This window comes from Drosophila miranda, chromosome 4 (assembly GCF_003369915.1).
Source record: "Drosophila miranda strain MSH22 chromosome 4, D.miranda_PacBio2.1, whole genome shotgun sequence".
In the NCBI taxonomy this organism is placed as follows: Eukaryota; Metazoa; Arthropoda; class Insecta; order Diptera; family Drosophilidae; genus Drosophila; species Drosophila miranda.
The window spans coordinates 27,071,013-27,097,376 of record NC_046677.1 but is presented as its reverse complement, the minus strand read 5'-3'; the positions used below and the strand labels follow the sequence as shown (position 1 = coordinate 27,097,376).

The 26,364-nt window shown below is 50.2% G+C and overlaps 5 protein-coding genes across 11 annotated transcripts; 2 read left to right on the top strand and 3 right to left on the bottom strand.

Moving 5' to 3' along the window:
* The first annotated feature begins 1,877 nt into the window (after positions 1-1,877).
* LOC108162228 (myosin-VIIa) lies at positions 1,878-12,839 on the top strand. The gene is made up of 10 exons (XM_017296849.2): positions 1,878-2,154; positions 3,768-4,031; positions 4,099-5,220; positions 5,741-6,256; positions 6,319-7,398; positions 9,147-9,356; positions 9,414-9,712; positions 9,766-11,307; positions 11,368-11,491; positions 11,549-12,839. Exons 1-10 carry the CDS (start codon positions 2,131-2,133, stop codon positions 12,803-12,805), a joined length of 6,438 nt encoding a protein of 2,145 aa, XP_017152338.1. The 5' UTR covers positions 1,878-2,130; the 3' UTR covers positions 12,806-12,839.
* Positions 12,757-14,420, bottom strand: LOC108162233 (zinc carboxypeptidase). The gene is made up of 5 exons (XM_017296868.2): positions 14,228-14,420; positions 14,027-14,163; positions 13,530-13,914; positions 13,083-13,470; positions 12,757-13,019 (listed from the first exon to the last, which is right to left on the bottom strand). The coding sequence occupies exons 1-5, from the start codon at positions 14,402-14,404 to the stop codon at positions 12,826-12,828; spliced, it is 1,281 nt and encodes a 426-aa protein (XP_017152357.2). The 5' UTR covers positions 14,405-14,420; the 3' UTR covers positions 12,757-12,825.
* A 38-nt stretch (positions 14,421-14,458) lies between these two features.
* LOC108162234 (zinc carboxypeptidase) lies at positions 14,459-16,060 on the bottom strand. The gene is made up of 5 exons (XM_017296869.2): positions 15,854-16,060; positions 15,670-15,797; positions 15,220-15,607; positions 14,780-15,167; positions 14,459-14,714 (listed from the first exon to the last, which is right to left on the bottom strand). Exons 1-5 carry the CDS (start codon positions 16,025-16,027, stop codon positions 14,503-14,505), a joined length of 1,290 nt encoding a protein of 429 aa, XP_017152358.1. The 5' UTR covers positions 16,028-16,060; the 3' UTR covers positions 14,459-14,502.
* A 504-nt stretch (positions 16,061-16,564) lies between these two features.
* Positions 16,565-26,345, top strand: LOC108162236. Of its 2 annotated transcripts, none has more exons than XM_033394186.1 (3): positions 16,565-16,892; positions 16,965-17,092; positions 25,770-26,345. In XM_033394186.1, exons 1-3 carry the CDS (start codon positions 16,686-16,688, stop codon positions 25,978-25,980), a joined length of 546 nt encoding a protein of 181 aa, XP_033250077.1. In that variant the 5' UTR covers positions 16,565-16,685; the 3' UTR covers positions 25,981-26,345. The 2 variants fall into 2 exon arrangements, with proteins under 2 accessions (XP_033250077.1, XP_017152361.1); XM_017296872.2 differs by lacking the exon at positions 25,770-26,345 and adding an exon at positions 17,149-17,209 and having other exon boundaries at positions 16,641-16,892.
* On the bottom strand, positions 17,191-25,374 carry LOC108162230 (CD109 antigen). Of its 6 annotated transcripts, none has more exons than XM_017296852.2 (9): positions 25,274-25,374; positions 25,052-25,137; positions 22,916-24,193; positions 22,595-22,856; positions 22,269-22,536; positions 21,960-22,149; positions 19,375-19,553; positions 18,410-19,308; positions 17,191-18,349 (listed from the first exon to the last, which is right to left on the bottom strand). In XM_017296852.2, the coding sequence occupies exons 2-9, from the start codon at positions 25,111-25,113 to the stop codon at positions 17,255-17,257; spliced, it is 4,233 nt and encodes a 1,410-aa protein (XP_017152341.1). In that variant the 5' UTR covers positions 25,114-25,137; positions 25,274-25,374; the 3' UTR covers positions 17,191-17,254. The 6 variants fall into 6 exon arrangements, with proteins under 6 accessions (XP_017152341.1, XP_017152343.1, XP_017152344.1 ...); XM_017296854.2 differs by lacking the exon at positions 21,960-22,149 and adding an exon at positions 21,524-21,704; XM_017296855.2 differs by lacking the exon at positions 21,960-22,149 and adding an exon at positions 21,185-21,356.
* Positions 26,346-26,364: the final 19 nt, after the last annotated feature.

Here is a 26,364-nt window from a genome sequence, read left to right as displayed (position 1 = left end):
CGCCTCGACGATGATTGCTTGCTGGGGCAGACCTCGAAGCGCTGAACAAATTGCACGACATTGCGCATACGCCATGCTATCAGCGCGTTATTTATGAGGCAACATTCGTATTTCCATTCGCATCTAGCACTCTGTAGGCATGTCCTTTAATTGAATTTTTATGCGCCGCCGGCAAGCAGCGGACAACAGAGAGCGGAGAGCGGAGAACGGACAGGCGGCCTGACAGGCGAAGAAAGAGAACGCTTTTCCTTTTCCTTGTGCCCTTTGGGGCACTTTCTTTGTCTTTGTCTTTGTCTTGCTGGGATTTATGACGTCCGAAATTGGGTCAAAAGTTGAGCTCGCCCCAGCTGGCTGGCTGGCTGGCTGGCTGGCTGGCTGTTGTCCGTGTTGCTCCTGCTAAGCACATTCACAGGATAATCCTAATTGCGCTTTTAATGCACAAGCAAGCTCCAGCCCCAATCCCCAATCCCCCATCGCTTCTCGCGAGTTCATTGCATTCCGTCAAGGACGAAGGCAGAAGGCTGCTTGTGGCCTGGCAGCAACACGACTCTGCACTCTGCACTCTCCACCCTCCACATTCCTTTGGAATGTTTCATCTAGCACGTGACTGGCCCCCCCGCCATCAACAATTTATTGCAGCCACTTGGAGCAGCTCTCCCTCTCTCGGCGCTGGGCGCTGGCTTATCGCCCAACTATTTGTTAAAGCCAAAATAATCTACTGACAATGATGACGTTGCGGTCGGGCACCAAAGTCAAGGGGAAGGCTAAAACAAACTGGCTTTAAACAAACACAAAAGAGAGCGACAAGGCATTCGCCTAACTAATAGTTTAAACGATATTCAAACAGACTTAAGGCATCTATGGCTTTGACTGCACTCGAAGTGGAGCTAATGTTGTTTGCCTTTGCTTTTGTCTGTTCTTTATCAGCGTTTGTTGTAGCTCTCGGGCTTCGGCGCCTTCAATTATGATTAAAATGGTTAACAAATTACTTAAATAGATGACAGGCATTGTCGCCATCGACCGATAGCCAAACGCCAGTGGGGCACTGAATGACGAATCACCCACAACTGTTGGACTTTGCAATTTATGTGCGGCCGGGGAGGGGGGGTTACAGGAGAGTGGATAGCAGGTATTTCATACATTCTCTAAATAACATCTGTTTATGGGTAATTCTATAAATGAAACTGCGTAATTGGAAACTTGAGAAGTATATTAAATACGACATGGGCTCGGCTCTTGACAAATCGGATTCGGTTGATTAATGCGAGTGTCCGTACATCACAAATCAAAGTGAGACACTGCAGGAGTTCGTCATGGCATGGGAACAATGGAATGGAACGATACACCTCTGAAATGGCACCACAAAAAGGGTTCTCTTCGAGAGGTGGAGCTTCCTTCCTTTACGCAATCGAGTGATATACGACTTACACTCGTTCTTGAGCGTTTTCCGGGAACCTTTAAACACAAACCCAAGAGTGGTTCGTGTCTATCGAATCAACCTTTGTCACAGCACAATTCTGAAACAATTTGTTGCTCTGGTATTTCACTATGGTCCCTCAAACTTGCGTTAGACTCATGACCAATCACATGACTCATGAGCGGGGTCAGTGCCATGCAGCATTTATTGTCAGATAAGCGGGTATCGGGAGATACCACATCGGATACATTAGAGCAACGTTAATCGTGACGTATGCATATTGCCAGGGCAGGCAGACAATTTTCCGACCCCGGGCCATCTGTGCGACACCCGCCATATGGCGGAGTCGTTGTGGGGTGGCAGCCGCGATAAGGGCTGCCAAAAAGCGTTCAATATTCGTTATCAGCTATCAGATAAGAGCCCCCAACCACCCTGTCAGAGGCCCCATTGAGGGGCCGCATTGAAGAGCGCTCAGAAGTGTGCGAGACTCCGTGCGGAACGGAACAGAACTTGGCCAAGGAAAACGAAAAGAACCGAGAAAAGAATCTTTGATCGCCGTGCAAGAAAGTGAAAACGGCTGTGAAAACAGACACAAAAAAAAACCTTTGTGGGGCAAACATTTGCCAATTAAGAATCGTCGTTGTTGTCGGCGCGTGTGTAAAGTGGGGAGTGTGGAGTGGAGCGGGGAGCGGGGAGTGAAATACGTCTACGAGATGTCCGAGTTTGTGCGGGAGCATGTAAGTGAAATTTCCATAGAGACTTCCTGGTTGTCGTGGCACCGAAATAGCCTGTCTTCCAGTCTCCCCCCACCCTCCAAAAGTCTTATCAGAAAATTGCTCTGATAACTGATATCACACGACACCCCTCCCGCTGCCATCATGGGGCATATTTTAATTTTAAACTTATCAACCAGACGCGACTCCATTCCGTGGAGCCTACACGTGTGCTAATTGTGTTGTTCCACCTGCGGCTGCATGGAATGTACATAATAATACCCAAAGATTATGAGCATAAAGTATTTATGATTAGGTAGCTCAAAACTCAATTGTGTCCGTCACTGCGGCTAGTCATGGGTTGCCATAGTTTGAGCGTGTAAAGCCCTTCACTCCCTGCCATTCGCAGCCAAAGCAAACTTCTTATCGAAACAGCGAAAAGTCAATTAAAGATTATAGATTGAACAGCACAGGAAAGAAGATACGAGGCAGGTCTTGAGAGCGCTGTAAAAGGCTTTGGCCAGCCCTAAACCACTGAGCCACAACGGCTTTCAACGGAATAAACATTATAAATCGCACACATATCTGTCTGTACGACTTTTGTGTCTTCCGGGAATCTCAACACAGCCTACTCTTTGCCATGTTCCACTACCACTGTGCCGAATTCCATCTAATTCATGGAATACTTATTTATTGATTCGGAAAACTAATGACTCACACTTTTTGGGGAGGTGATCTCACCGACACGACACGGCAGACATTTCGATTAGCGAATTCCCGATTGTGGGATCTGTATTTACGATCGTTGGAAGGCACTTAGTGAGACATTAGTCTCGATTTATATAGCAGGTGTTTGCTCATGGCTCATGGCCGGGAATAGGCCTCCGGCAGAGTAATCTAATCTTGGGATGGTTCCATAGGCAAGGTCATATCTGCCCGTGTGACCCCTTCGTTTTGGCAATTATCACCTGCTTGGTGCTGCCTCGTAGTGTCGATTCGATGCTCAGATACCGATAAGACCTGCTTTGTGTATCGGCATTCCAATGATAAGATAATGACTGCCGACAGCTGCACATATTTGCCGAAAGTCGGCTACCGTTTGTGTTCTTTTCTTTTATATTTAAATCAGGCCACGATATTCAAGGGTTTGCAGAGCAAACTCTACTGTGGACATAAAATAATTTCCTCTTCACTGGCCGATATCGTGTTGGGTGTGGCACCAAACGATATAAACGTTTATAAGTTCTATAGGTATTTCTGCCATTTTAGGGGGTTACCAAGGGGTAAATCTAGTTCTTTGTTGACTCGATATCGTGTTGTAGCCGGCTCGATTGAAAAGGGGGGCAAATTCTACGAAAAAGAGCTCAATAATCGTTTAGGAAAACTCATTGATCATCAGAGATCTTTCAAGTAGAAATTTATGGGTGGTTTTTGGCTTGTTTTTTCATGGGAAAACTCTACAAGTTCATTGGTCTTTCGAATATCTCGTTTTTCGTTAGTTTTCAGTTCTATTTAAAGGTCTTTATGGACTGCCCCGTGATTTATGAACTATCGAACTGTAGCTTATCAGTTCTTATCGGTTACATTTATGATGTAAAAACTAACCTCAGGGGAATCCCTCAATTTTCTATCGACAGGGCGAGTATGTGTGGGTGAAGCCGCAGAATGCCACCAGCGAGTTTGCAGTGCCTTTCGGGGCCCGTATCGTGCGCACGGAGAAGACCCAGACCCTGGTGTGCGATGATCGCAAGAAGCAGTTCTGGGTGCCAGCCGGGGACGTGCTCAAGGCCATGCACATCACGTCGCAGGAGGATGTGGAGGACATGATCACGCTGGGCGATCTGCAGGAGTACACGATCCTGAGGAACTTGGAGAACCGCTATGCCAAGCAGTTGATATACGTGAGTGATGGGAACCAAAAGGATATCCGAGGCTGTGACTAAACGCCACTCTCTCTCTCCCTTTCAGACTTACACCGGCTCCATGCTGGTGGCCATCAATCCTTATCAGATACTGCCGATCTACACGAATCGGGAGATCCAGCTGTACAGGAACAAGGCCTTGAGCGAGCTGCCGCCGCACATCTTCGCCGTCAGCGACAACGCGTTCCAGCGGCTGCAGCGGCACAAGGAGAACCAGTGCGTGGTCATCAGCGGCGAGTCGGGGGCGGGCAAGACGGAGAGCACCAAGCTGATCCTGCAGTACCTGGCCGCGATCAGCGGCAAGCACTCGTGGATCGAGCAGCAGATCATCGAGGCCAATCCGATAATGGAGGCCTTCGGCAATGCCAAGACCGTGCGGAACGACAACTCCTCGCGCTTCGGGAAGTACATCGAGATCCGGTTCACGCCCGAGGGCGCCATCCAGGGGGCCCGCATCCAACAGTACCTGCTCGAGAAATCCCGCATCGTCTTCCAGAGTCGGGAGGAGCGCAACTACCACATCTTCTACTGCATGCTGGCGGGGCTCACGCCGCCGGAGCGGCAGCGTCTCATGCTGCAGGAGCAGTCCCCCAGCCAGTACCATTACCTATCGCAGGGCGGGTGCTTCACCCTGCCCGGCAGGGGGGACGCCAAGGACTTTGCCGACATCCGGGCGGCCATGAAGGTGCTCTCCTTCAAGCCGGAGGAGATGTGGAGCATACTCTGCCTGCTGGCGGCCATCCTGCACCTGGGCAACCTGCGCTTCAAGGCCACCGAGGTGGCCAACCAGGAGGCGGCCGAGGTGGAAGACGACGAGAACCTCAAGAGGGTGGCCAAGCTGCTGGGCATACCGGTGGCTCCGTTGAACCTGGCCCTGACCCAGCGCACAATATTCGTCCATGGCGAGCATGTGACCACCAGCCTGTCCAAGGAGTCGGCCCTGGAGGGACGCGACGCCTTCGTGAAGTCCCTGTACGACGGCATCTTCGTGCGGATCGTGCGGCGCATCAATGAGACGATCAACAAGCAGCCGGACCGGCCGATGAACAGCATCGGGGTCCTGGACATCTTTGGGTTCGAGAACTTTGACAACAACAGCTTCGAGCAGCTGTGCATCAACTATGCCAACGAGAATCTACAGCAGTTCTTTGTGGGGCACATCTTCAAGGTGAGTCTGGGATAGGATCCCTCGATCTACATTGGATCTACGAGGGGAGCTTTGCGTCTCTCTCTCTTGCGCTCTCTTGTCTACTCCATGATCAAATTAAGCAAGCTGGTCCGCAAAAGCAAAGCGCTCTCTTTTCGGGTCTTACAGCCCACTTCGTTGGTCTCTCTCCCGTCAAACAGGGCGTCAAAGCGCTCTCTGTAGTGCTGAGCACCCGAAAGAGAGTTAGCGGACCACCTCTTATCTCTCAATGCATGTATGGCTCTCTCGCAGCAACAACAAGACCCGTTCTCTGTCGTGGGGCCTCTCTCTCTCAGCAAATACAAAACAAAGCGAAGCAAACGGGTCTCAACATGCATGTCTGTTCATGTTCAGGGCTGGCACGGTATTCTATATTCGACTAAACCTGCTATTCATTCCATAATCTTAAGATATTCTTCGGAATACCTATTCGCATCGTAACCATCAAGTGCTCTACCACTTGCTCTCCCCCTCTTAACAATCTTTCATTTCTTTACTTTAGATGGAACAAGATGAGTACCAGAACGAGCACATCAACTGGCAGCACATCGAATTCCAGGACAATCAACAAATACTCGACCTCATTGGCATGAAACCGATGAACCTCATGTCCCTGATCGATGAGGAATCAAAGTTCCCCAAGGGCACGGACAGCACCCTGCTCGAGAAGCTCCATGTCCAGCATGGCAATCGCTCGATTTATGTGAAAGGCAAGACCACACAGACCTCGCTGTTTGGCATCCGTCACTATGCGGGCGTCGTCATGTACAATCCGCTGGGCTTCCTCGAAAAGAATCGCGACTCGTTCAGCGGTGACCTGAGGGCGCTGATTCAGCGCTCGGCGAACAAGTATCTAGTGGATATCTTCCCCAACGAAATGCCCATGGACACGGCCAAGAAACAGCCGACGCTGTGCGTGAAGTTCAGGAACTCCCTGGACATGCTGATGAGGACCCTCGCGCAGTCGCATCCCTACTTCATAAGGTGCATCAAGCCGAACGAATACAAGGAGCCAAAGGTGAGTAGCGTGACGGAGACCAAAGGCTTGTCAGTTCTTGACCCTCTTGTATCCTGTTGTAGAACTTTGACAAGGAGCTCTGTGTGCGACAGCTACGCTACTCGGGCATGATGGAGACGGCGCGCATCCGACGCGCAGGATATCCCATACGCACCGCCTACCGCGCCTTCGTGGAGCGCTATCGATTGCTGGTGCCGCCCACGGGACCCCTGGAGAAGGTCGACTGTCGCCAGGTGGCGCAGCAGATCTGTTTGGCCACACTGCCCGCCGACTCGGACCGCCAGTTCGGCAAGACCAAGCTCTTCCTGCGGGACGAGGATGATGCCAGCCTGGAGGTGCAGCGCTCGCAGCTGATGCTCAAGTCGATTGTGGCCATACAGCGAGGGTTCCGGCGCGTGCTCTTCCGGCGATATCTGCAGAGATACCGCCAGGCCATCGTCACCGTGCAGCGGCATTGGCGGGGTCGCCTCCAGCGTCGTAAGTACCAGATCATGCGCCAGGGCTTCCACCGGTTGGGCGCCTGCGTAGCTTCCCAGCAGCTGACCACGAAATTCACGATGGTAAGATGCCGCACCATCAAGCTGCAGGCCCTGTCACGGGGCTACCTCACCCGCAAGGACTTCCAGTCGAAGCTGGCGGCCCGCAGACAGCGGCAGAAGGACGAGCAGCAGAAGGTGGTGCGCCTGAAGGAGGAGCAAGAGCTGCAGCGTCTCAAGCAGCAGCAGGAGCAAAAGGCACAGAAGGAGCAAGAGCAGCTGCGTCTCAACGAGGAACAGGAGGCGCAGCGTCTCAAGGCCGAGGAGGAGCAGCGGCTCAAGGCCGCGGAGGAGCAGCTGCTCAAGGACGAGGCAGCCACCCGCAATGCCCTGGCCATGGCCGCTCTGCAGCAGCCAAAGCGCACAAAGTCCCTCAAGCAGGAGGCGCCCAAGGCGCCCACCCTGCAGGCGCGCATGTCCCTGCCGCCGCCACCGACCACTCTGATCGTCGCTGCTCCTGTGGCCACGCGTCCCGCCAGTCAGACCACCGCCATGGCCACGAACGGCAGTGCCCCCATACCGGAGAGCCCGCAGGGCTACAACGACGTGGAGTCCTCCAAGCAGATGGTGGACGATGTGTTCGGCTTCCTCAACGACGAGCCCGATGTGAGTGGTCCCCTGGGGCCGAATGTCAAGGCGAAGTCGCTGATGTTCGAGCGGGAGCTGCGCCTGCGCAGAGACGTGCCCACGAAGCTCCTGTCCCGGCCCGTCAACTACTACGAGGCGGCGCCGCGGAAGATCGTCAACCAGACCCGCCTCTAGTAGGGACGCTCGGCCGGGACAGAGGGGCCCTGAACAAACTAGACATAGCTGTAGATGATATTACTCCCAAGGCTGGACGACGACTCCATGGCTGCCAGGGTCGTCCTCCAGCCTTGCGACTCGCCTTCATTGGGACTCCATTTGGCTACCTACTTTTTTATGTACAAATCTATTAAATGCAGCTTGTATATGCCATATAATATATACGTACACGAGTATATATTGTATTTGTAGAATGAGAAAAAGCTGTGTTTGTGATCGCTTTTTGTTACAGTTTCCTCAATCGATGAATGTATATATCGTAGTATCTGTATAACCATAATATTTATTATACTCTGTAAATAAAACCCATTGCTGGTGATATCTAAGGAATCTAGAGATAAATGTTTCGTTTTCTCGTCTGCTCTGCGTTGGTTGTGGTTTGCTTTCCATTCGCCCCCAATCTTTGGCTTATTGTATATCGTACCCGTCAATTCCAGTGAGTGTCCCCATAATAACCCACCCTCTGGGATCGCATGTCACCATTATATTCAAATACCATGAACCTATGACTAATTTGGTTATATATTTATTTTATTCGCCTAGACTTTAGGAATAGATTATCTCTATACAGATACGACATTCATTTCTTTTTTTTTCAATTGGTTTTCTAAAGATTAGAGCTTTTTAGAGTTCTTAAAATATTCCTATGCCATAGATACCGATCGAAAGGCTCTTATTGAAGCGGAAATTATTTATATTTATTGTATTTACATCATAAAAGCTGGACTCATTAACAAAAAGATTAGCCAGAAGGTTATTTACAGCCCCCAAGTCATAGGCCAAGCCATAGAGGGTTTCCTCTAAAATTTACGGCCCCATTTCCTTGAGCAAAAATAATCGCTGTGGAATTTCATATAAATAGTTCAGGAATTTCCACTGGAAACACTTTATAGCATATACCAAAAAATTCCAAGAATTTCCTAGAACTTTAGATTATATTTAATAGAATTTTACTCGGGAAATATCTTCCTTCAGGCCAGAATATTCCCCGGTAACCTTTACCATTTCCACTTCAAAATAAAACAACCACAAAGCACAACAACAACCACACCAGTAAAAAAAAATATAATTTATTTGCTAGATTTCGAATAGGTTCCTAGAAGTCGGAGATCCACACCGGGTCGTCTTTAGTCAGCAACTGAATTTCGAGCCAAAGGAAAATGGATGTGGAGCGTGGCCAGTGGCGGGCGACAGGCCGCTATCAGTGGGGCGGCAGAAGTTTAAAACAAATACCCCAAATGATAAATGAAATAAAACCCCGATCGTAAATAATCGGCCGCAGAGTCCTTATCGCGAGGGCATATCTTCGGGTGCAGCATACCCCGTATATTTATAAAAGCTTACGCCTAAAGCACCTCTCGATAAGTGGCACTCAGATTACAGCTGTCGAAATAATTAATGCCTCTGAAATATAAACTGAATTGAATGTCTAAGAGTATAAGAGAACACCACTTGAGGGCTCCACAGAGAGAGGGAGAGAGCTAAATAGTTGAACGAGTCGCAAAGAGTTTACCCTAGAAATCACTAAATGAAACCTTCTTTATTTGCAGGCTGCTCGGAAGAGGCTCCAGGCCATAGCCTCCGGCGACACCATACGCCTGCCCAAGCCGGTGCCCAAGAACATAGACACCTCGGACTTTAGCTATCTGAAATATGCCTCCACGTACTTCTGCGGTGGCGCCACAGCACAGCATGAGAGGAAGCCCCTGAAGCAGGCCCTGCTGAAGCAGGAACTGCCTTTGGATGAAATGGCCTCAAAGGTGAGTCCTTTCTAAGTATAGCACAAACAGAGATTCAGAGACTTATCCCATCCCTAGGCCATTTGGTTGACGATTCTGCGCTTTATGGGCGATATCCCAGAGGTAGCCCCATCGTCGCCCATTCTCCCCTTGGACGATGCCAATATCATGAGTGATTTGTCGCGGCTCTTGAGCGCATTTGGTTCTTCAAAGCCCCGACTATTTGTGCGTCAGGCCCTCAAGCGTCCCTCCAAGCTGCAGGGCAGCAGCCAGAGGGAGGCCGAGATGTTCTACCAGCACTGGCTGAATGCCTCCAGCAGCCATCTGGACAAGCTGCACTTCATCATTGGACATGGCATCCTGAAGGATAACCTGAGGTAAGGCTTGGCAGTAAGGAGTGTATCAATATTAACCTTTCAACTCCTGCCAGAGATGAAATTATTGCTCAGATCTGCAAGCAGCTGTACTTGAATCCCAGCCGCACTTCCTATTCCCGGGGCTGGCTGCTCCTGTCCCTCTGCCTGAGCTGCTTTCCGCCAAGCACGGACTTTGAGCCGCATCTCCGGAGCTTCATGAAGCAGGGAACCGCCCAGCTCCAGGCCGCTCCCTCGCTGCAGCGTCTGGAGCGGACTCTGATGAATGGCGCCCGCTGCCAGCCGCCGTCGCTGCTAGAGCTGCAGGCCATCCGCGGACGCCAGCCCCTGAAGCTGGACATTCACCTGATGGACGGAGGGACGCGTCGACTGCAGGTGGATGCCGCCAGCACGGCCAGGGAGGCCGTGCAGCAGCTGTGCCAGGGCCTGGGACTGAGCGACTGCTTTGGCTTCGGATTGCTGATGTCCCTGCACGGCAGACTCATGCCACTCGGCGCTGGACGAGAGCACGTGCTGGACGCCATTTCGGTGTGCGAGCAGCGCCAGCTGGATGCCCCCTGGAAGCTGTACCTGCGTAAGGAGATGTTCGCCACGTGGCATGATACCGCGGTGGACCCCAAGGCCACGCATCTGATCTACAAGCAGATCATGAACGGCCTCAAGTGCGGAGAGTATCGCTGTCGCTCCGAGAAGGACATTGCCATGGTCTGTGCCTTGGCCTGCTTCATTGAGCACGGCCCGGTCGCCATCGGAAGCCTGCAGGCCACCGAGATCACGGCCTTCGTCCCAAGTGATCTCCTGGCCCCGGGCGAGCGTGCCGTGCAGAACTGGAGCCGCCTCATTGCAGCCACCTACGAGCGCAGTTCGTATGTCAGGCAGGAGCAGGATGCAGAGCAGATGGCGGCCAGCCAGCAGAGGGCCAAAGAGGACATCTGTTTGTTTGCCCATCTCTCGTGGCCCATGCGACACTCGCGGCTGTTCGAGGTGCTCCGCAAGGAGGGCCCAAAGCTGCAGAGCGACGAGCTGATGCTGGCCATCAATGCCACAGGGCTCTTCCTGATCGACGAAACGGAGCAGGTGCTGGCCTCCTGCAGCTTCGCCGAGCTGCTGAAGGTGCACACGGAGTCCAACGAGGAGCTGCACGTTCGCACCGTGCAGCAAGTGAACTTTGTGCTGCAGTGCAGCGCCGCCGAGGATGCCAGCGAGGTAATCAACTATATGCTGGACAATCTCCGGCAGCGGTCCAGCTTCGCCGTGGCCCTCGACCACTCCCAGGAGATGGACGACGAAGACTTCCTCACTCTCGCGCCCGGGGATCTCGTCCAGTTCGATTCGGGTGTCACTGGGGCCCAACTGATGGCCGGCAATGCCCAGCAGTGCTGGCGTGGCTGTGTCCAGGGTCAGTGGGGTCAGTTCGCCGCCGGCAATGTCCGTGTCCTGGCCACACTCACGGAGCCCACCGCCAAGCTGCAGGAGATCTTTCGCGAAGGCCGATTCGATGAGGAGGCACCCAAGCCGATTCCTCGCAAAGCTATTCTACGCCGTCGTCAGCACAATATTTCTCAGCTGGCTGAGATGCAGTTTAGGGAGGCCATAGAGTGAGTTCTTCGGAAAGTCGGAAATGGAGGGAAGATAATCCAAGTTTTCCTTTTCCTCAGATCTGACAAGGCTCCTCTCTCGAAGTATTCGCCGGAACCACTCAAGGCCCCGCTACTCAAGGCGCTGGGATCGAAGCCGCAGCTGTTTCAACAGGCTTTGGTCATCTACCATCACATACTGAAGGTAGTAGGGCTATTTCGGAGTAATGTTCCAAACTAAATTTCACCATTTTCCCCCTAGTACATGGGTGATATAGCCAGGAGCAATCTGCCCGTCAACACGGACCTCATCTTCCAGCCGGCTCTGCAGCATCCGCTGCTGTGCGATGAGCTCTACTGCCAGCTGAAGAAGCAGCTGAGCGACAATCCCTCCACGGAGGGCGAGAAGCGGGGCTGGGACCTGCTCTATCTGGCCACGGGTCTGATGGCGCCCAGTGTCCTGATCATGCGGGAGCTGCTCATCCTGCTGCGCATGCGCGCCGACTCGCTGGCGGATGCCTGTCTGAAGCGCCTGAAGCGCTCCGTGCAGCACGGCCAGCGGAAGCAGGCGCCGCATCTGATCGAGGTGGAGGGCATCCAGCAGCGGTGCATGCACATCTACCACAAGATCTACTTCCCAGACGACACGGTGGAGGCCTTCGAGATTGAGTCGCATACGCGCGGGGCAGAGCTGATCACGGAGATCGCCCACCGACTGGAGCTGAAGACCGCCGTGGGCTACAGCATCTTCCTGAAGACCGGCGACAAGGTGTACGCCATGCCGGAGGCGGACTTTGTGTTCGATTTCATCAGCCAACTGCTGTACTGGCTGCGCCAGCAGAAGACCATTCGCTCCGTCTGCGACGGCCACTACCAGCTGCACTTCATGCGGAAGCTCTGGCTGAACAACCAGCCGGGCGAGGATCCCAATGGGGATGTGATCTTCAGCTATCCCCAGGAGCTGCACAAGTATCTGAAGGGCTACTATCCCATAGACTGCGAGCAGGCCTCGCAGCTGGCGGGACTCGTCTACAGTGCGGATCAGGAGGTCAGTCTGCAGAGACTGCCGGAAGTGCTGCCCCGCCTGGTGCCCGAGGATCTGATACCCCTGCAGACAGTGGCCGATTGGCGCCAGCAGATCCTCCCACGAATCCACCACGAGCAGTTGACCGAAGACCAGGCCAAGCTGCTGTTCCTGCAGGCCGTCTCCCAGCAGCAGTGCTTCGGCTCCACCTTCTTTGTGGTGAAGCAGCAGAATGACGAGACCCTGCCCGAGTGCCTTCTGATCGCCATCAACAGCTCCGGCTTCCACCTGCTGGACGCCCAGACGAAGCAAACCCTCCGAAGCTTCGAGTACTCGCAGCTGGGGATGTGGAGCTCGGGGAAGAACCACTTCCACATACGCTTCGGCAACATGATCGGAGCCTCGAAGCTGCTGTGCAGCACCACCCAGGGCTACAAAATGGACGATCTACTGGCCTCCTACGTGAGGTACTTTACTGATCAGGATCAGGGGTAGTCCCACACAATACACATTGCTTATATATATCCCAGTTCCTTGGTCTTGTCAATGAGAGCCAGCATGCCGGCCATCAGCTCCTCGCAGTTGGGGATAATCTGCACGGGGGGCAGAATGAAGCCATAGCGTCCCAGGTCGCGGTACTCGATGGTGAACGCAACCTTCTTGTCCAGCTCATTGAACACCCAGTCCACGGAGGTGCCCGTGGCCACATCTACAAAGAGAAACATTCGGATTATCCATCGTTTAAGGACGCTTCATTGTGGTGTGAACCTACAAAGGACATCGGCTGTGGAGCCATAGCGGTAGACAGTGCCGTAGGGCAGGTCTTCGATGGCGGTGGCAAAGGCCTCGCCAATCTCCAGGAGATCCGCGTAGTTGTCTGGAAATTCTGTGGCAGTGTGTCCATAGGGAGAGAGCAGGTACTGGCCATAGGAGTGGAAGGATATGTACACGCTGAACTGGTCCTTTATCTGGGTAAGGTACTCCACCAAAGCCTTCGCCTCTGGCTCGGAGCCAGGCTCGTCTCCGGCGAACGTCTCGCTGCAGGGATTCGAAGAGGCGCCACTGTTCTCCAGCCAGTGGGAGTCAAAGTTTCGGTTGGCATCGGCTCCAATGCATTCATTTGTGGCATGCGGCTGACGGGTCTTCCTCCACATGCGATTCTAAGAGAGGAGAAGAAATTGGTTTAAAACAGAAGAAAGTAGAAGAAAGTAACCGGCACCTTCGCGTGGGAGTACTCGAAGCCATCCACATTGAACACGGGCACAATGTGCCAGTCGTAGCTCTCTGCCAGATCCCGAACTGCCGGCTCTTCGGACGTGAGCAGCTGATTGATGAACCATGTGGCACTGGCGGATGTAATCCACTCCCTGGCATGGATATTGGACTCGATGAAGATGCCCGGATTGCCCGCCTTGTGGGAGATCTTAATGCCGCGAATGGTGCGTCCCTCGTAGGACTGGCCCACGATGAACTCCTCGGTCACCGTGGGATACGCGGCCAGTACACTGTCCAGCCAGGCCTCGATCTCGGACAGCTCGTAGTATTTAGTCCAGCCAAAGGTGCCACTATCTGCGGCGGCAGTGACTTGCTCTCCATCGATAAGCCTAAGTGGGGGAATGGGATCGTAATGTTTATGGCCTCTCATAAACCCCCGCATAATTGTTGGCTAATCGGCCACGTCCATCGGCCATCCACTCTTATCGATTGCGCACTTACTCTTGAACATTCTCAATCATCTGCTCGCTGCTGATGCCGTTGACTCTCAATAGTTCCTGGAAGTGCTTCAGCTCCTCGGGACTAACCATAATGTGCACTTCCTTGGTATGCTCATCATATTCCTTCCAGATGTCGTACTACAAAAAGGATAAGTCTCCTTGGTAATCCACAGTTTCAATTCCAAATGAAATCCTGTCTCACCTTATTGGAGATCTCACCAATCTTCTCGATCAAAGCCAATTGGATCCTGTTCCGAATCGTCAGCTTGTACACTCCGTAGTTATCAAACCGCTGTTTGGGGGTATCCTTGAGGGTCCCAGCATTAGCCAGGACCACCAGCGTGGCGGCACACAACCAAAGCAGACGCATATTGACCATTAACTGACTTTCTGGCGAACCCATCAGCCCAAAAGAAACACCTTTCCCATCGTAATCGCTTTCGTAATCGAATCTTAATTCTTTTATTATGCTTTCGATTACAAATCATACTTGAGCTCCAGATAACCCAACGTTTTGCACTTATCTAACAATGCGGTAATCCCAATGAGCGCCTCCTCAGCATTGGGCACGATGTGCACCGGGGGAAGGATGAAGCCATAGCGACCCGTGTCACGGAACTCGATGGTGTAGGATATCTCGATGCCCTGCTCGTTGTAGGCCCAGTCATTGGTTGCCCCCGAAGCGGGATCTACACATAACAACAACAACCCATTATTTACCCTCAAAAATGGACAGTCTCCCCGCACTACTTACAAAGTATTCCCGCAGCAGAACCATATCTGTAGACTGTGCCATAGGGGAACGCCTCAACCGCATCGCCATAGGCCTTGGCCACCTCCATCAGATCGTCGAAATTTTCGGGATATTCCTCTTTGGTATGGCCATAGGGCGAGAGCAGTAGCTGGCTGTAGGAGTGAAAGGCCAGCATCACATTGAGTTTCTCCTTGATGCTGCCCACAAAGTCGGACATGGCCTGGATCTCCGGCTCGGAGAAGGCATGCGGTCCCCCATAGTCCTCGGCACAGGGGTTCGAGGAGGCACCATCGTTCTCCATCCAATGGGAGTCGTAATTGCGATTGGGATCGACGCCAACGCAGGCAGAAATATCCGAGGGTTGACGCGTCTTGCGCCACATGCGATCCTTTAGATCAAAAAATGTTAATGAGCTATAAAGGAGGTACAGATCTCCTTACCTTTTCATGGGTGTACACAAATCCATCTACATTTAGCACGGGCACAATGTACCAGTCGTGGCTTTCGGCCAAGGTCCTTACCAGCGGATCCTCGGAAGTGAGAAACTGATTGATAAGCCATGTCGCCGTGGCCGAAGTTATCCATTCGCGGGCATGAATGTTGGACTCAATAAACACACCGGGATTGCCCGATTTGTAGGAGATCTTCAGGCCGCGTATGGTGCGACCCTCGTAGGATGTTCCCAAGACAAAACCTTCCGTAACTACCGGATATCTGGCGAGTATATCGTCCAACCAGGCCTCAATTTCGGCCAACGAATTATACTTTTTCCAGCCAAAATCATCGCTCGAGGCTCTAGAGTTTTCAGCTGTCTCCACGTCTATTAGCCTACGCAACAGATGGGAGAGAATTACATAAGGGAACCGAACCTCTTAATAGGCACTACCTACTCCTGCACATTGGGTATGAAGATCTCCGCACTGACATTGGCCTTCAACACTTCCGCCTGGAACTCGGGCAAACCGTAGGGGCTGATCATCAGGTGCAGCTCATCCTTGGCCTCATGCCACAGCCTGAACTGAAGGGGGGATTATATCGGAGACTCCCAGACCTTATGCATAGAAATTCACTCACATTATCCCGATCCTCTGCCAGTTGTCGCAGAAGATTGCGCTGTCCGAGACTCGCGTACTTGACCTTATAGACGGAGTAGTTGTCATAGCGTATCCTGCTGTCCTGACCCACAGATGCCCCCAGGGCTATGTGGAACAGTGCCAGAGCCAAGAGCAAAGTGAAGGTGAAGCCCATGTTCAGTGCTTGGCATAGAATAAGCGACTATTTCTCTTCAGGTAGCCAGCCAGCTTTATCGCTCGGTTTTCCTTAGTCTCAATTGGGTTGTAAAGATACAGAAATTCAAGAGCTTACTGGCAATATGCATTGGTATTTCTCAATTAAATTGGAAGGTCTAGAAGATACAGAGTTTGCTATTGTATTATTTGGCATTCCGTTTTGAAACATTGGTTAGGGCGAGGGTATTTTGCTGTGTGTTTTGTTGTTGGATTTTGTGGACCGAATCAGCAGCATTGGCGACCAGATGAAGCCGGGGCCGCTGTCAGGACGATGGATAGCCCAAGAGATACCACTACACCTTACCGTGAAGAATTCTGATGGAATATCTCGGTATTTTATAGTCTTTGCTGATAGCTACTTTTAGTCTATCATTGCTGTATCACCGATACTCTCTTCCGATGGTTTGTACTTTCCCGCAGCCCTGAAACTACATTTGATACTATGAGTATCCGATGAACGGCACCCCGGAATTCATATGCTGAAACACTTTTTCCAGCTAAACGAACCGAGGCACCTATTAATCAAGGGACAAAGCAACAGCTGCCATCTGTTGAGGAAATATTCCTATATTTATAAAGCATTCTTTTGAGCCCCACTTAGTGCCAGTTCTCTCAGAATGCTGTTCGTGATTGCATTGCTCTGTTTTGGTGTTGTCCAAGCCACGGGCCTCCCAGTCCCAGCTCCAGTCTCAGTAACAGTGGAACCTCCAACCACCAAGCCGTCGGGAAGGGTTTCCTATGCAAATTATAAGGTGTTTCGGGTGGGAATCCACACTAAAAGTCACTTTGAAGTGATCGAATTTCTGCTGTCTGATCCCGAGATGGTGAGAGATTACCTGTTGCTGTTCGAGGGGCATTCATTTACTAATAATGTTGTTTTTCATCCTTTCATCTAGTACAATTTGTGGCGCATAGGCAAAAACGAGGTGGACATAATGGTACATCCAAGGGTGCTACAGGAATTTAACAACACGGTAACTAAGGAGTCGTTCAATGTGCAGCTGTTGGTGCCCGATGTTCAAAAGTAAGTTTATCGAACAATCCCACTATGAATCTATTCTAAACATTGCTATTCCCTAGACTCATAGATGCAAAGAAGGCAAGGAAATAAAAGAGACCTAGTATTTTTTCATAGACCTGATTAGATTATTTATTTATTTTGCAAGCTTCACTCTTCTTCACTCCTTCACTCTTTCTTGCAACCAGTGCCACAGTCGCTGCCCTCGCAGATATCGCAGAGGGAGGACTTCACCTGGTAGTACTCGGTGGCACGGCGTTCCGTGTCGTAATAGTCGTAGAGGGAAACGGCGGCGGGCTTCTGTTTGGCCACAGCATGTGCTTTGGTTGCCTCCACGGGCAGACACTTCACATCGCCGGGTGTCAAGCTGTCAAAGTACACAATGACCGTGGAGTCGGAGTTCTTGGTTTCCACCCGCTTCACCCGGTCTACGGCCTGGATTTTGCTCAGACTATCGGCATCCCCCACAAAGCCGGAGGGCAGAACGATCTCCATGACAGCCATATTGGAGTCCTTTTCCTTGTCGCCATCCTCGAGCGGAATGTACTCGGCGCAAATGTCCACCACCAGCAGCTGGCTGGAGGTGGTCTCCTTCACCGTGGGCGTAACCTTGAAGCTGGGCTTCTTGTCCTTCTCGGCCAGATTGTAGCGATACGAGAGCTGAACCATCGCCGACCCCGTGCCCTTGGCCGTGAAATCGACCTTACGCGTGGTCTTTGGCAGTACGTGGGTCTGCAGCACCAGGGAGTTTTCGGGTTCCACCTTGATGGTGGACTTGGTGCCGTTCGAGGGAACAAACTCAACGTCCATTGTGCCAGTGCCGGAGCCTGTCTTGGAGGCGAATTTGGTCAGTGCCTGCAGGCCGATGACCGTGTCCTGGGTCGAGGCAAAGCCTCCGTTGCTGTTGCGCTGCCCAATCAGCCACTTGACGATGGGCAACGTCGTCTCCGCGGGATTCTTCTCGAGCAGAGCCAGCAGCACGTAGGAGGTGATCTCCACATCGTTGCTGCGGGGACGCCAGATGGTGAGGCGACTGGACTGCTCGCCGCTGGTTTCCGTTGCCTTGGACCACCACTTGCGGTCGTTCTCCTGCTTGGCCTCACCCTCCAGCTTGGCCAGCACCTTCTCGGCCTGCGGATGCTTGGCCAGCTGCAGGGCCACAGCGGCAATGGCCAGAGCATATTGATCCTCGGTCTTGTCCACCTCCTCGGCCACATACTGCACACCCTTGTCAATGGCACTCTGGTACTTGGGAATGAGCTCCTGCAAAGATGGCCAAAAGTTAAAGTCAGATTTCATTTCCAAAGACCAATCAGTACTTACTTGGTTCTCGAAGAAGGCCAGCAGGACGAATGAAGTGAGAGCCAACTCATTCTGATTGGCATTATCGAAGAGCTTTCCCACCTCAGGGAACTCTCCGTTCTCCTTCTGCTTGGACAAGAGGAAGTCGAGGCCAGCGGTCACCACCTTGGGATCCACATCGGTGTACTTGCCCGCCTGGTGGAAGGATCGCATCACGTAGGCGGTGAGCCAAGTGCTGCCCGACGGATCGGACTTGCCGAAAGCACTGTAGGAGCCATCGTCGTGCTTGTAGGTCAGCTCCCGCTGGTAGCCGATCTCCAGGAACTTCCTTGCCTTGGCCTCAATGCTGGGCATCTTGCGGTTGGTCACCTCCAAGTACTTCAGCACCAGGATGTTGGGCACAAAGTTCACCATGTTCTGCTCCCCGCAGCCGTACGGCATTCGCACCAGATTGTCGAGATTCTGGAGTGTGGGACCTAGCAGGTCGCCCATCACCGAGAACTCGATAAACTCCGAGTCGCGCACCGCCTCCGTGGGTATCTGGACTTCTAGGGTCTCCGACATCTCGGGCTGTTCCTTCAGGTTGATGAAAACCGCTCGATTCACGAACTGAGTGACACCCTCGGGCTCCACCTTCAACTTCTGGTGAATTGTGTCGCCGGCTAGGGGCGATGTGGCGGTAATCTTCAGGGTGGTGGAGCCCACAGTCTTGGGGCGAATCATAAACGAGACGCTCTTGCCGCTGTTTGCGGGTATCGTGACGCGTTTAACTCGGCGCTCCTCGTCGCTGGCCTTCTCCTCCACCTCGTTTGTGGCCTCTGTGAACTCGTACTCCTTATCCGTGTTGTCCATGGTGACCTCGGCATCGAGGGCCTTGTCCAAGTAGTTGAATATGATCACGGGTATAGCTATCACTTCGCCTTCAGTGAACCCACGAGACGGGGATGAGTTGAAGTTGATTTTGGCTTAGGGATTTGAACACTTACCCCTTTTCACGGAATACGGCAAATTGGTGGACACAAAGAATGGCTGGAATACTCGGATTTTGCTGGGGTTCTTGGTCAGGGCGATGCCCGAGCTGGGGTTCAGCGAGAAGCCCGTGACAACCCATGACGTAATGGTATCCGGGATTTTCTTCGCCAAAGTAAAGCCATCGGCATCCGTACTATTGAAGATTATACGATTAATTTCCACCTCATTAACAAAGCATGATACACCACATATACAGTAACGGACGATCCACGTAATGGATTAAATGAACTGACGATTTAGTTGACACTTATATATACATATATCCTTCCACCTCTAAAACAATGACAACATGCAGGGGGAAAGAGCTGGGAAAATGCTAGTGGAAAGGAACTTAAGTTACGTTACTCTTCGGTGGAATGCTTTTCTTAGTTTCACGGAACTTTCTTAGGTATGCCGACTGGTCATTTGGTTTTTGAAATATTCCTTTGAATGCCAATTATTATGGGCTGGTGAGGGAATGTCTTATGAGTCACCCCACAGTTAACAGTACATGGCATTAAGTGAACAGAATTTACTCGGGACTATTTAAGAATATCCAAGTATCTGGAAACTCTTTACGTATCAGTGGAAGTGCTGGTGGTGCATAATATTCAGCATGAGCCACAATAATGTGTTCATAACTGCGGCGGTGCTCGGGTTCTTCAGCTAGTGAGTGATAAACCACGTCATCAGACCACTGTCTGAGATCTGGGAATTAGATGTTGATTAATTTTGTGGAGGCATCCGTTGAGGAGCCTCAACCTATAACCAATTTGGAGGGCGTTCTATCAGACCTAGCACCTAGGTATTGATGAGATATGGGCTTGCACTTGGATTCATTTGGTTCTTGAAATATAAATTTGAATGCCATTTTTTATGGGCTGATGAGGGAATGTCTTGTGAGTCCCCCAAAGTCATGCCATTAAGTGAATAGAATTTACTCGGAACTATTTAGGAATATCCACGTGTCCGGAAACTCTTTACGTGGGGCTGGTGGTGGGGCTGGTGTTCGTGCCGATGGTGCCAATTCTTCGTAATATTGTGGTTCTGATGCCGAAGCAGCCGCAAGGCCTGGGCCAAAGGCGCGGGATTGGGGCATCGCATACCAAGTACGTGCTTCAATTCCTCCAGACCCTAAGAAATAGTCTCCTGAGGAAAACCACCTAGGATAACCTAATAAGATATTGATTAATTGTAAGAAAGCATCCCCTGAGGAGCTTAAGCAAAAAAAAATGCTCGAGGCTGTCCCATCAGATCTAGCACAATAGATAATGGTGAGATATGGTTTTGCATTTGTGTAGCCATAGCTTAAAACTATTGTTGTTAGTCAAGCACATAAAGCACACCTTCTACACACAAAAACTTGGCCTAAAGGGTCATACTTTTCAGCATTGTAAAATATCCAGTTTTCCGGAAACTCCTTTCGAATATGGGGCACTGGGGCTGTGGGTGCTGTTGGCGTTGTGGTGGTCAAAAATACAGATGGCCTCATTGGTAGGAGATTTTGATTCATAATACCATTTCCTACTGCTGGAAAACGCTGCAGTGGTCTTGAGAACCACCGTCTTCCTAATAGGCATAGAAGTTTGATGTAAAAACCAAATGAAGGGCGGAGACAGCAGTTCCATCGATATAGTATGTTAAAGGAAGACTCTTGCAACTGACGGTTGATTTTAGTAGGTAGAAGCTAGGGCATTCAAAGCGTGGAGAGAGAGTTAATCCTACTGATACCCAAACACACACAAAAAGCACAACGGGGAAGAGTATTCATTCAATTATGGTTACTTTTCGGCATTGTAAAATATCCAATTCTCCGGAAACTCTTTCCGAATCTGTGGAAGGACTGCGCCTGAGGCTGAAGCAGGACCTGGAGGGCCGGGTATTCCAGGTGCCCCCGCAATCGAAAATGCAACCGGCATTGGCGAATTTAGTACGAAGAAAGGTACTATAAGATCATCTGCATCGGGATATATATATATGTATATCATTAGTATATGGTTAAAGCCTAAAGTTGAACTAGTTTTTTCAAGGTGGAGTTAGATTTTAATCTACTTTTTTGGATAGAGATGACTGGTGTGCATTCGGAGGGGGGTTCATGCACTACTTAGATAACCGTAGACCCACCTCCCGTGGCCGGTGGATTGCGAATGCCATATCCATATCTCGGCAAAGTTTGTGCGTACGATGTCTGTCTTCGTTTCAGACGGCGAGTGCGAATCAACGGTATCAATATCGTCGTCTACTTCTGCTTCTTCGTACTCAAAGTTGTCCGTCACATACAAACCAGCATCAGCATACTGAACAGCTAAAATTTGGGTGGGGGGTATTCGATTTTTCATTCACGATTACTTGTAGTACCTTTCCGAATTCTCTGGAAACTCTTTTATACGAGTATCTACGAAAAATCGCATGTTCGCACAAGCAAGTTTTAAGTATTAGTATTGGTGCATGGCGTCGAGAAAGCCTTAGCCTTAGAAAGCCATAGATTTGTGATTAGGAAGCATAGAGAGCTGTGCGCTAAGGTGCATTATCGTGTGTATCGTTCGAGGGCGGCACCCACCTCCGGCTTTCGTCATATATCCAGACCTCGGCAAAGTTCTGACGTATTGGCATTTCTGGGTCGCCGTTAATCACTGGCTCGCGATTGTAAATGGCATTACCAAATCCCAATGGTGGACTGCCAACACTAATAGGTATGGCTTGAAAATTTGCTTCCACTTGCGGCTCATCGTTAACATAGTCGGGGAAATCTGATGGAAATGCGGCTTAAGTTCTCCTTTTTCCAATGCGACCAAACAAACTCTTTGCAATATTTAACAATCCCTCAAAGTGGTCTACAGAATATACATATATTCGAACCCAATCTTACCCGTATTGTAGGGATAGTTGGCATTGGTCAGGGTCACCAATCCTGAGGTCTCTCCAGGATATCGGCCAAAGCCGCGACGATAGGGGGTCGTCGTTTGGTATTTGCTGAGGCTGTTGAAGATCTCATCACGGTTCAGATCGTTACCGGACTTCAGCAGCAACACACTCTGGTCCACTCCGAGAAGGCCCACAAAAGAATCGGCATCCGTCTTCACACGCAGCTTAATCTCTTCGCTAGGCTTTGCATCCGCCGGCGCAGATATTTCAATCTATTAAATAGTTCTGGTTAGTACATGCCGCTTTAAAGACAAACGCTTGAGGACCCACCGAGTTGGTGAAATCCATCTCGAAGGTGATTCGTTTCTCTTCAAATCGCAGCTCGTTGTCGAAGATGTAGTGCACGAAGATCGTGGCCTGGGGTACCATCGCAAAGCTGGGCACGAACTTGACCGTGTGAGTCTTGCGGCCCTTTGGTACATCCACATAGTCGGTGTCCACGATGTTTCCCCTGGCGACAATCGTGTACACAAAGTAGGGTATATCGGCATTCGACTTGACTTCAAAGGAAACAGTCTCGCCTAGTTTTGGCCTGAAGAAAAGCAAAAGTTAGCCAATCATATTACGGTGAAAGTGTTCCGCAGTACTTACGTCTTGGTCTTCACTTCAATCTTGAGTGGTTCGTCGGTTTCTAAGGCAGGATGGAACTTTGAGATGCTCCCCACGTAGGATGAGGAGTCCCCGAACTCGGCATTTATGCTCACATAACTCATTTTCATTTCGGGCAGAGTGACGTTGAAGGAGGCCATGCCATGTTCGTTTAGAGGTCCCTCAAAGTTGAACTCCTGCCGAGTTCCTGCCGAAAATCGATTGCCGTTCATGAAGCTCAGTTTGACCTTCTTCGTGGAATCCCTGACCGGCGAACCATCCACATTCTTGACCACAACCTGAAAGACAAAGGTCTTGCCCGGCTGATATGAGGGAGGATTATCCACACCCTCGATCTTGTAGCGTTGGCTGTGAAGATTGACAATCGTTGTAGCATTCTGCTTGTTGCCCGTCAGCTCCTCGGTGACGATGGCCAGGATTTTCAGAGGGGGAGAGTAGCCGCCACGGTATTGGTTGCCTTCGATGCTGAACTCCACGTGTCCCTTGCCATCGATATCGATCGTCTTTTCCTGTTTGCCAATATCATGGTTCAGATAGTGTGCAAAATTTGGTTCGATCGAGACGGTGGCCTTGCCCTTGACCGGCTTGCCGTAGGTGTACTTGGCCCTGATCGTGGCCTTCACCACCTTATCCTGCACGGCCAAGTCCTTGGGCGACTCCACGATCACCTCGAACTTGGGCAGCACATACTTGTCCACCTCGAATGTCTTGGTCTCCGTGCCATCGCCGTCCACACTCACGGCGATCTTCCAGGTGCCCAGCACTGGCTGCTCGGACAGCTGCAGCTCCCCGGAGTACACGCCCTTCGTCAGCTTGATGTCCGACAGCTGCTTAATGCGGTTCTGGGCCCCATCAGTGATGGCTATCGTGATGGGCTTGTCGATCTTGGCCGGTCTAGTGTACTCGTCGACGAATAGTACTCGGAACTGCACAAGATCGGCGGGCTTGTAGGTGGCCTTATCGGTCTGAATGAAGGTCGGGAGCTTATCGTCGGCATGGTTCAGCTTGGTGGAGTTCTGGAAGACGATGCCCGTCACTCCGACAGCTGTCAGATTGTAGTCCCCGCTGGCCAGCTTCGGCACATCGAACTCCACATTCTGGGTGGACATGGGCTCTACCTCAATCTCCTTTGTCTCGTTGTAGGAGGGTCCATTGAGGCTGATTCTCATCTGGCTGGGGCCGTCCGCCTTGTGCACGGACACGGCCACATTGTACCTGAAGTTGGAGCGGATGGTGCCAGGCCCCACAACCGAATAGAGGCTGCAATATATGTACACAAAAGATTTGTTTAATTAAACAAAACTGATTGTTGGCAATGAACTATCAGTCGCGGATTACGATTCCCATTTCTTAATTGCAATTCCATGTATAAATCGCTAATTAATGACTGAATTCTGATTCTCTATTCTCTATGATTGATTCTGTTTGAATCTGATAATGCAAAACAAATAATATAATGGTGTTCTTGAGTGTAACAAGCTGTGCGCTACCTCTTATAGACTGGCGGACATGAAATATGATGTTTTTATAGTCCTCACTCGGATTTACCTCTAGAAATAGAGATCATTGGCTTTATATAGTAGTTTCTGTACTGTCCCTGTCTCACGTAATCAAAAACATACTCCCAAGATCACGATGGGGTGCAGGGTATATGAATATTAAACTTTTATGACACCCGACGACCACTCCGCAATTAAGCGGATCCCACACTCACAAAATTTGTATGTTACAAACAAAAAGGTTCTCTGTTTTTCCCCATTGAATGTCCCGCTGTGCTTCCCCTCTAGGCAGACGCGTGTTCCGATAATCAGTGGAACGAGCACCTCTCCCCAAAGAAGAAAGACATCTACTCCAGACTGCAAGGCTTTTTTAACCGGTTTGAAGGGAACCAAAAGAGTGACACTTGAACATAATCTGGATAGTAGACGTGGCCAGGCGCTGGGTGCATACACAACTTTATTGACATAGTCTATTATTTGAATATCAGTTTATTGATTCATATTGCACCTGACAGTAACCTTCCTTACTTTAACTGATAAGCGATCGATTGGACCATATACATACATATGTACATATGTATATGTATGTATGTATATGACTCTGTATAACAGAACTCACCCGGTGGCATTGATTAACAATGCGAATTGCAACAGAAAAACACTGAGACATATCCTCAACATTTTGGCAACGGGTCACGACACAAGCTGTAAAAGAATTTTGATTATTTCTGGCACATAATATTGTATATATGTTGTCTTATTTCACGCGAAGGTTTATGACAATGTTTTTTTTTTTTGCTCTCTCTCTTTCTCATTCACACGCGAACAATCAAGAACTGACCTCAAGAAACGAACACAGTGGCCGGCACGATCCAAAATGAGCTCCGCTTGAAACGAGACGGGGCTTAAATACGATTTCCATGTGATCGGACATCGGCTCCCGATCCGATCTCTCTCCCATTCGTTGGGGCGTCGCGTCTCTCTATTTTGTTTGTTGCGGGGAATTTTGTCGCGCTCCAATAGATCCGCACGATCAGTAGGTATATGATCTCTACGTCACTGATGATAAATCTCTGTGTTTATTTGTTTTAATTGAACCAAAGGCAGTGTGAGATGTGAGGGTGATCAGCGAGATGTTTGACCTGTGTTATCAGTTCTTAGAAGCGTTCCGATAAGATTTTACGGGTTAAGCCCGCGCTATGTATTTAATATTAATTATGCCATTAAACGTAAAAATCAAAATTAAATAAAACGAATTTATTTAGCAATGCAGTCGCATGTCAGACCTATATTCCGCTTTTCTTTCACTTCTCTTTTCTTTTATATTTCTTTTTCAGAAATCCAGATGTTCTGGTGAGAGCATTAACCGCATCGTGCATTCAAAACGCTCTAAAGACGCCCTTTTGTGCTAAATATTATGTAAATATTGAATATGATTTGGGTATTTTTCTTACGCAATTAATTAAGAGGGAAATACCCCGACAAAATTTAAGCGTTGATTTTATGAAACTATTAATCAAAAAGCTATGGCGCTTCCAAGAGAGATAACTTTGGTGAACAATACAGCATGAAATTAATAATATAAGTACTAGTAGAACTACTTCTCCTTAATCTGTTATTTTTTTTATCAAAGATTTAAAAACAGTTCAAGATTCTTAAAATAATAATAAGACTTGTAGAGCTTTTATCGTCGCTTAGTCGGGACAACAACCCTCTCTGACACAAACTTTCAAGCTGGACAAAAGCTGAAGCGCCCACTCTGTGGGTTCCAGCTTTAGTGCAAAGCAAATCGCGGCCCCGCTGGCCTGACTAAAAATCAGTTGGCAGCGAGCTTTCAAGCGGGCAACAGGTGAACGGGCGCGCTCCGAAACGAAAGTGAAAGAAAAAACGCGAGACAAAAAACAAAAAAAAAACGAACGAACCAAAGTCGCT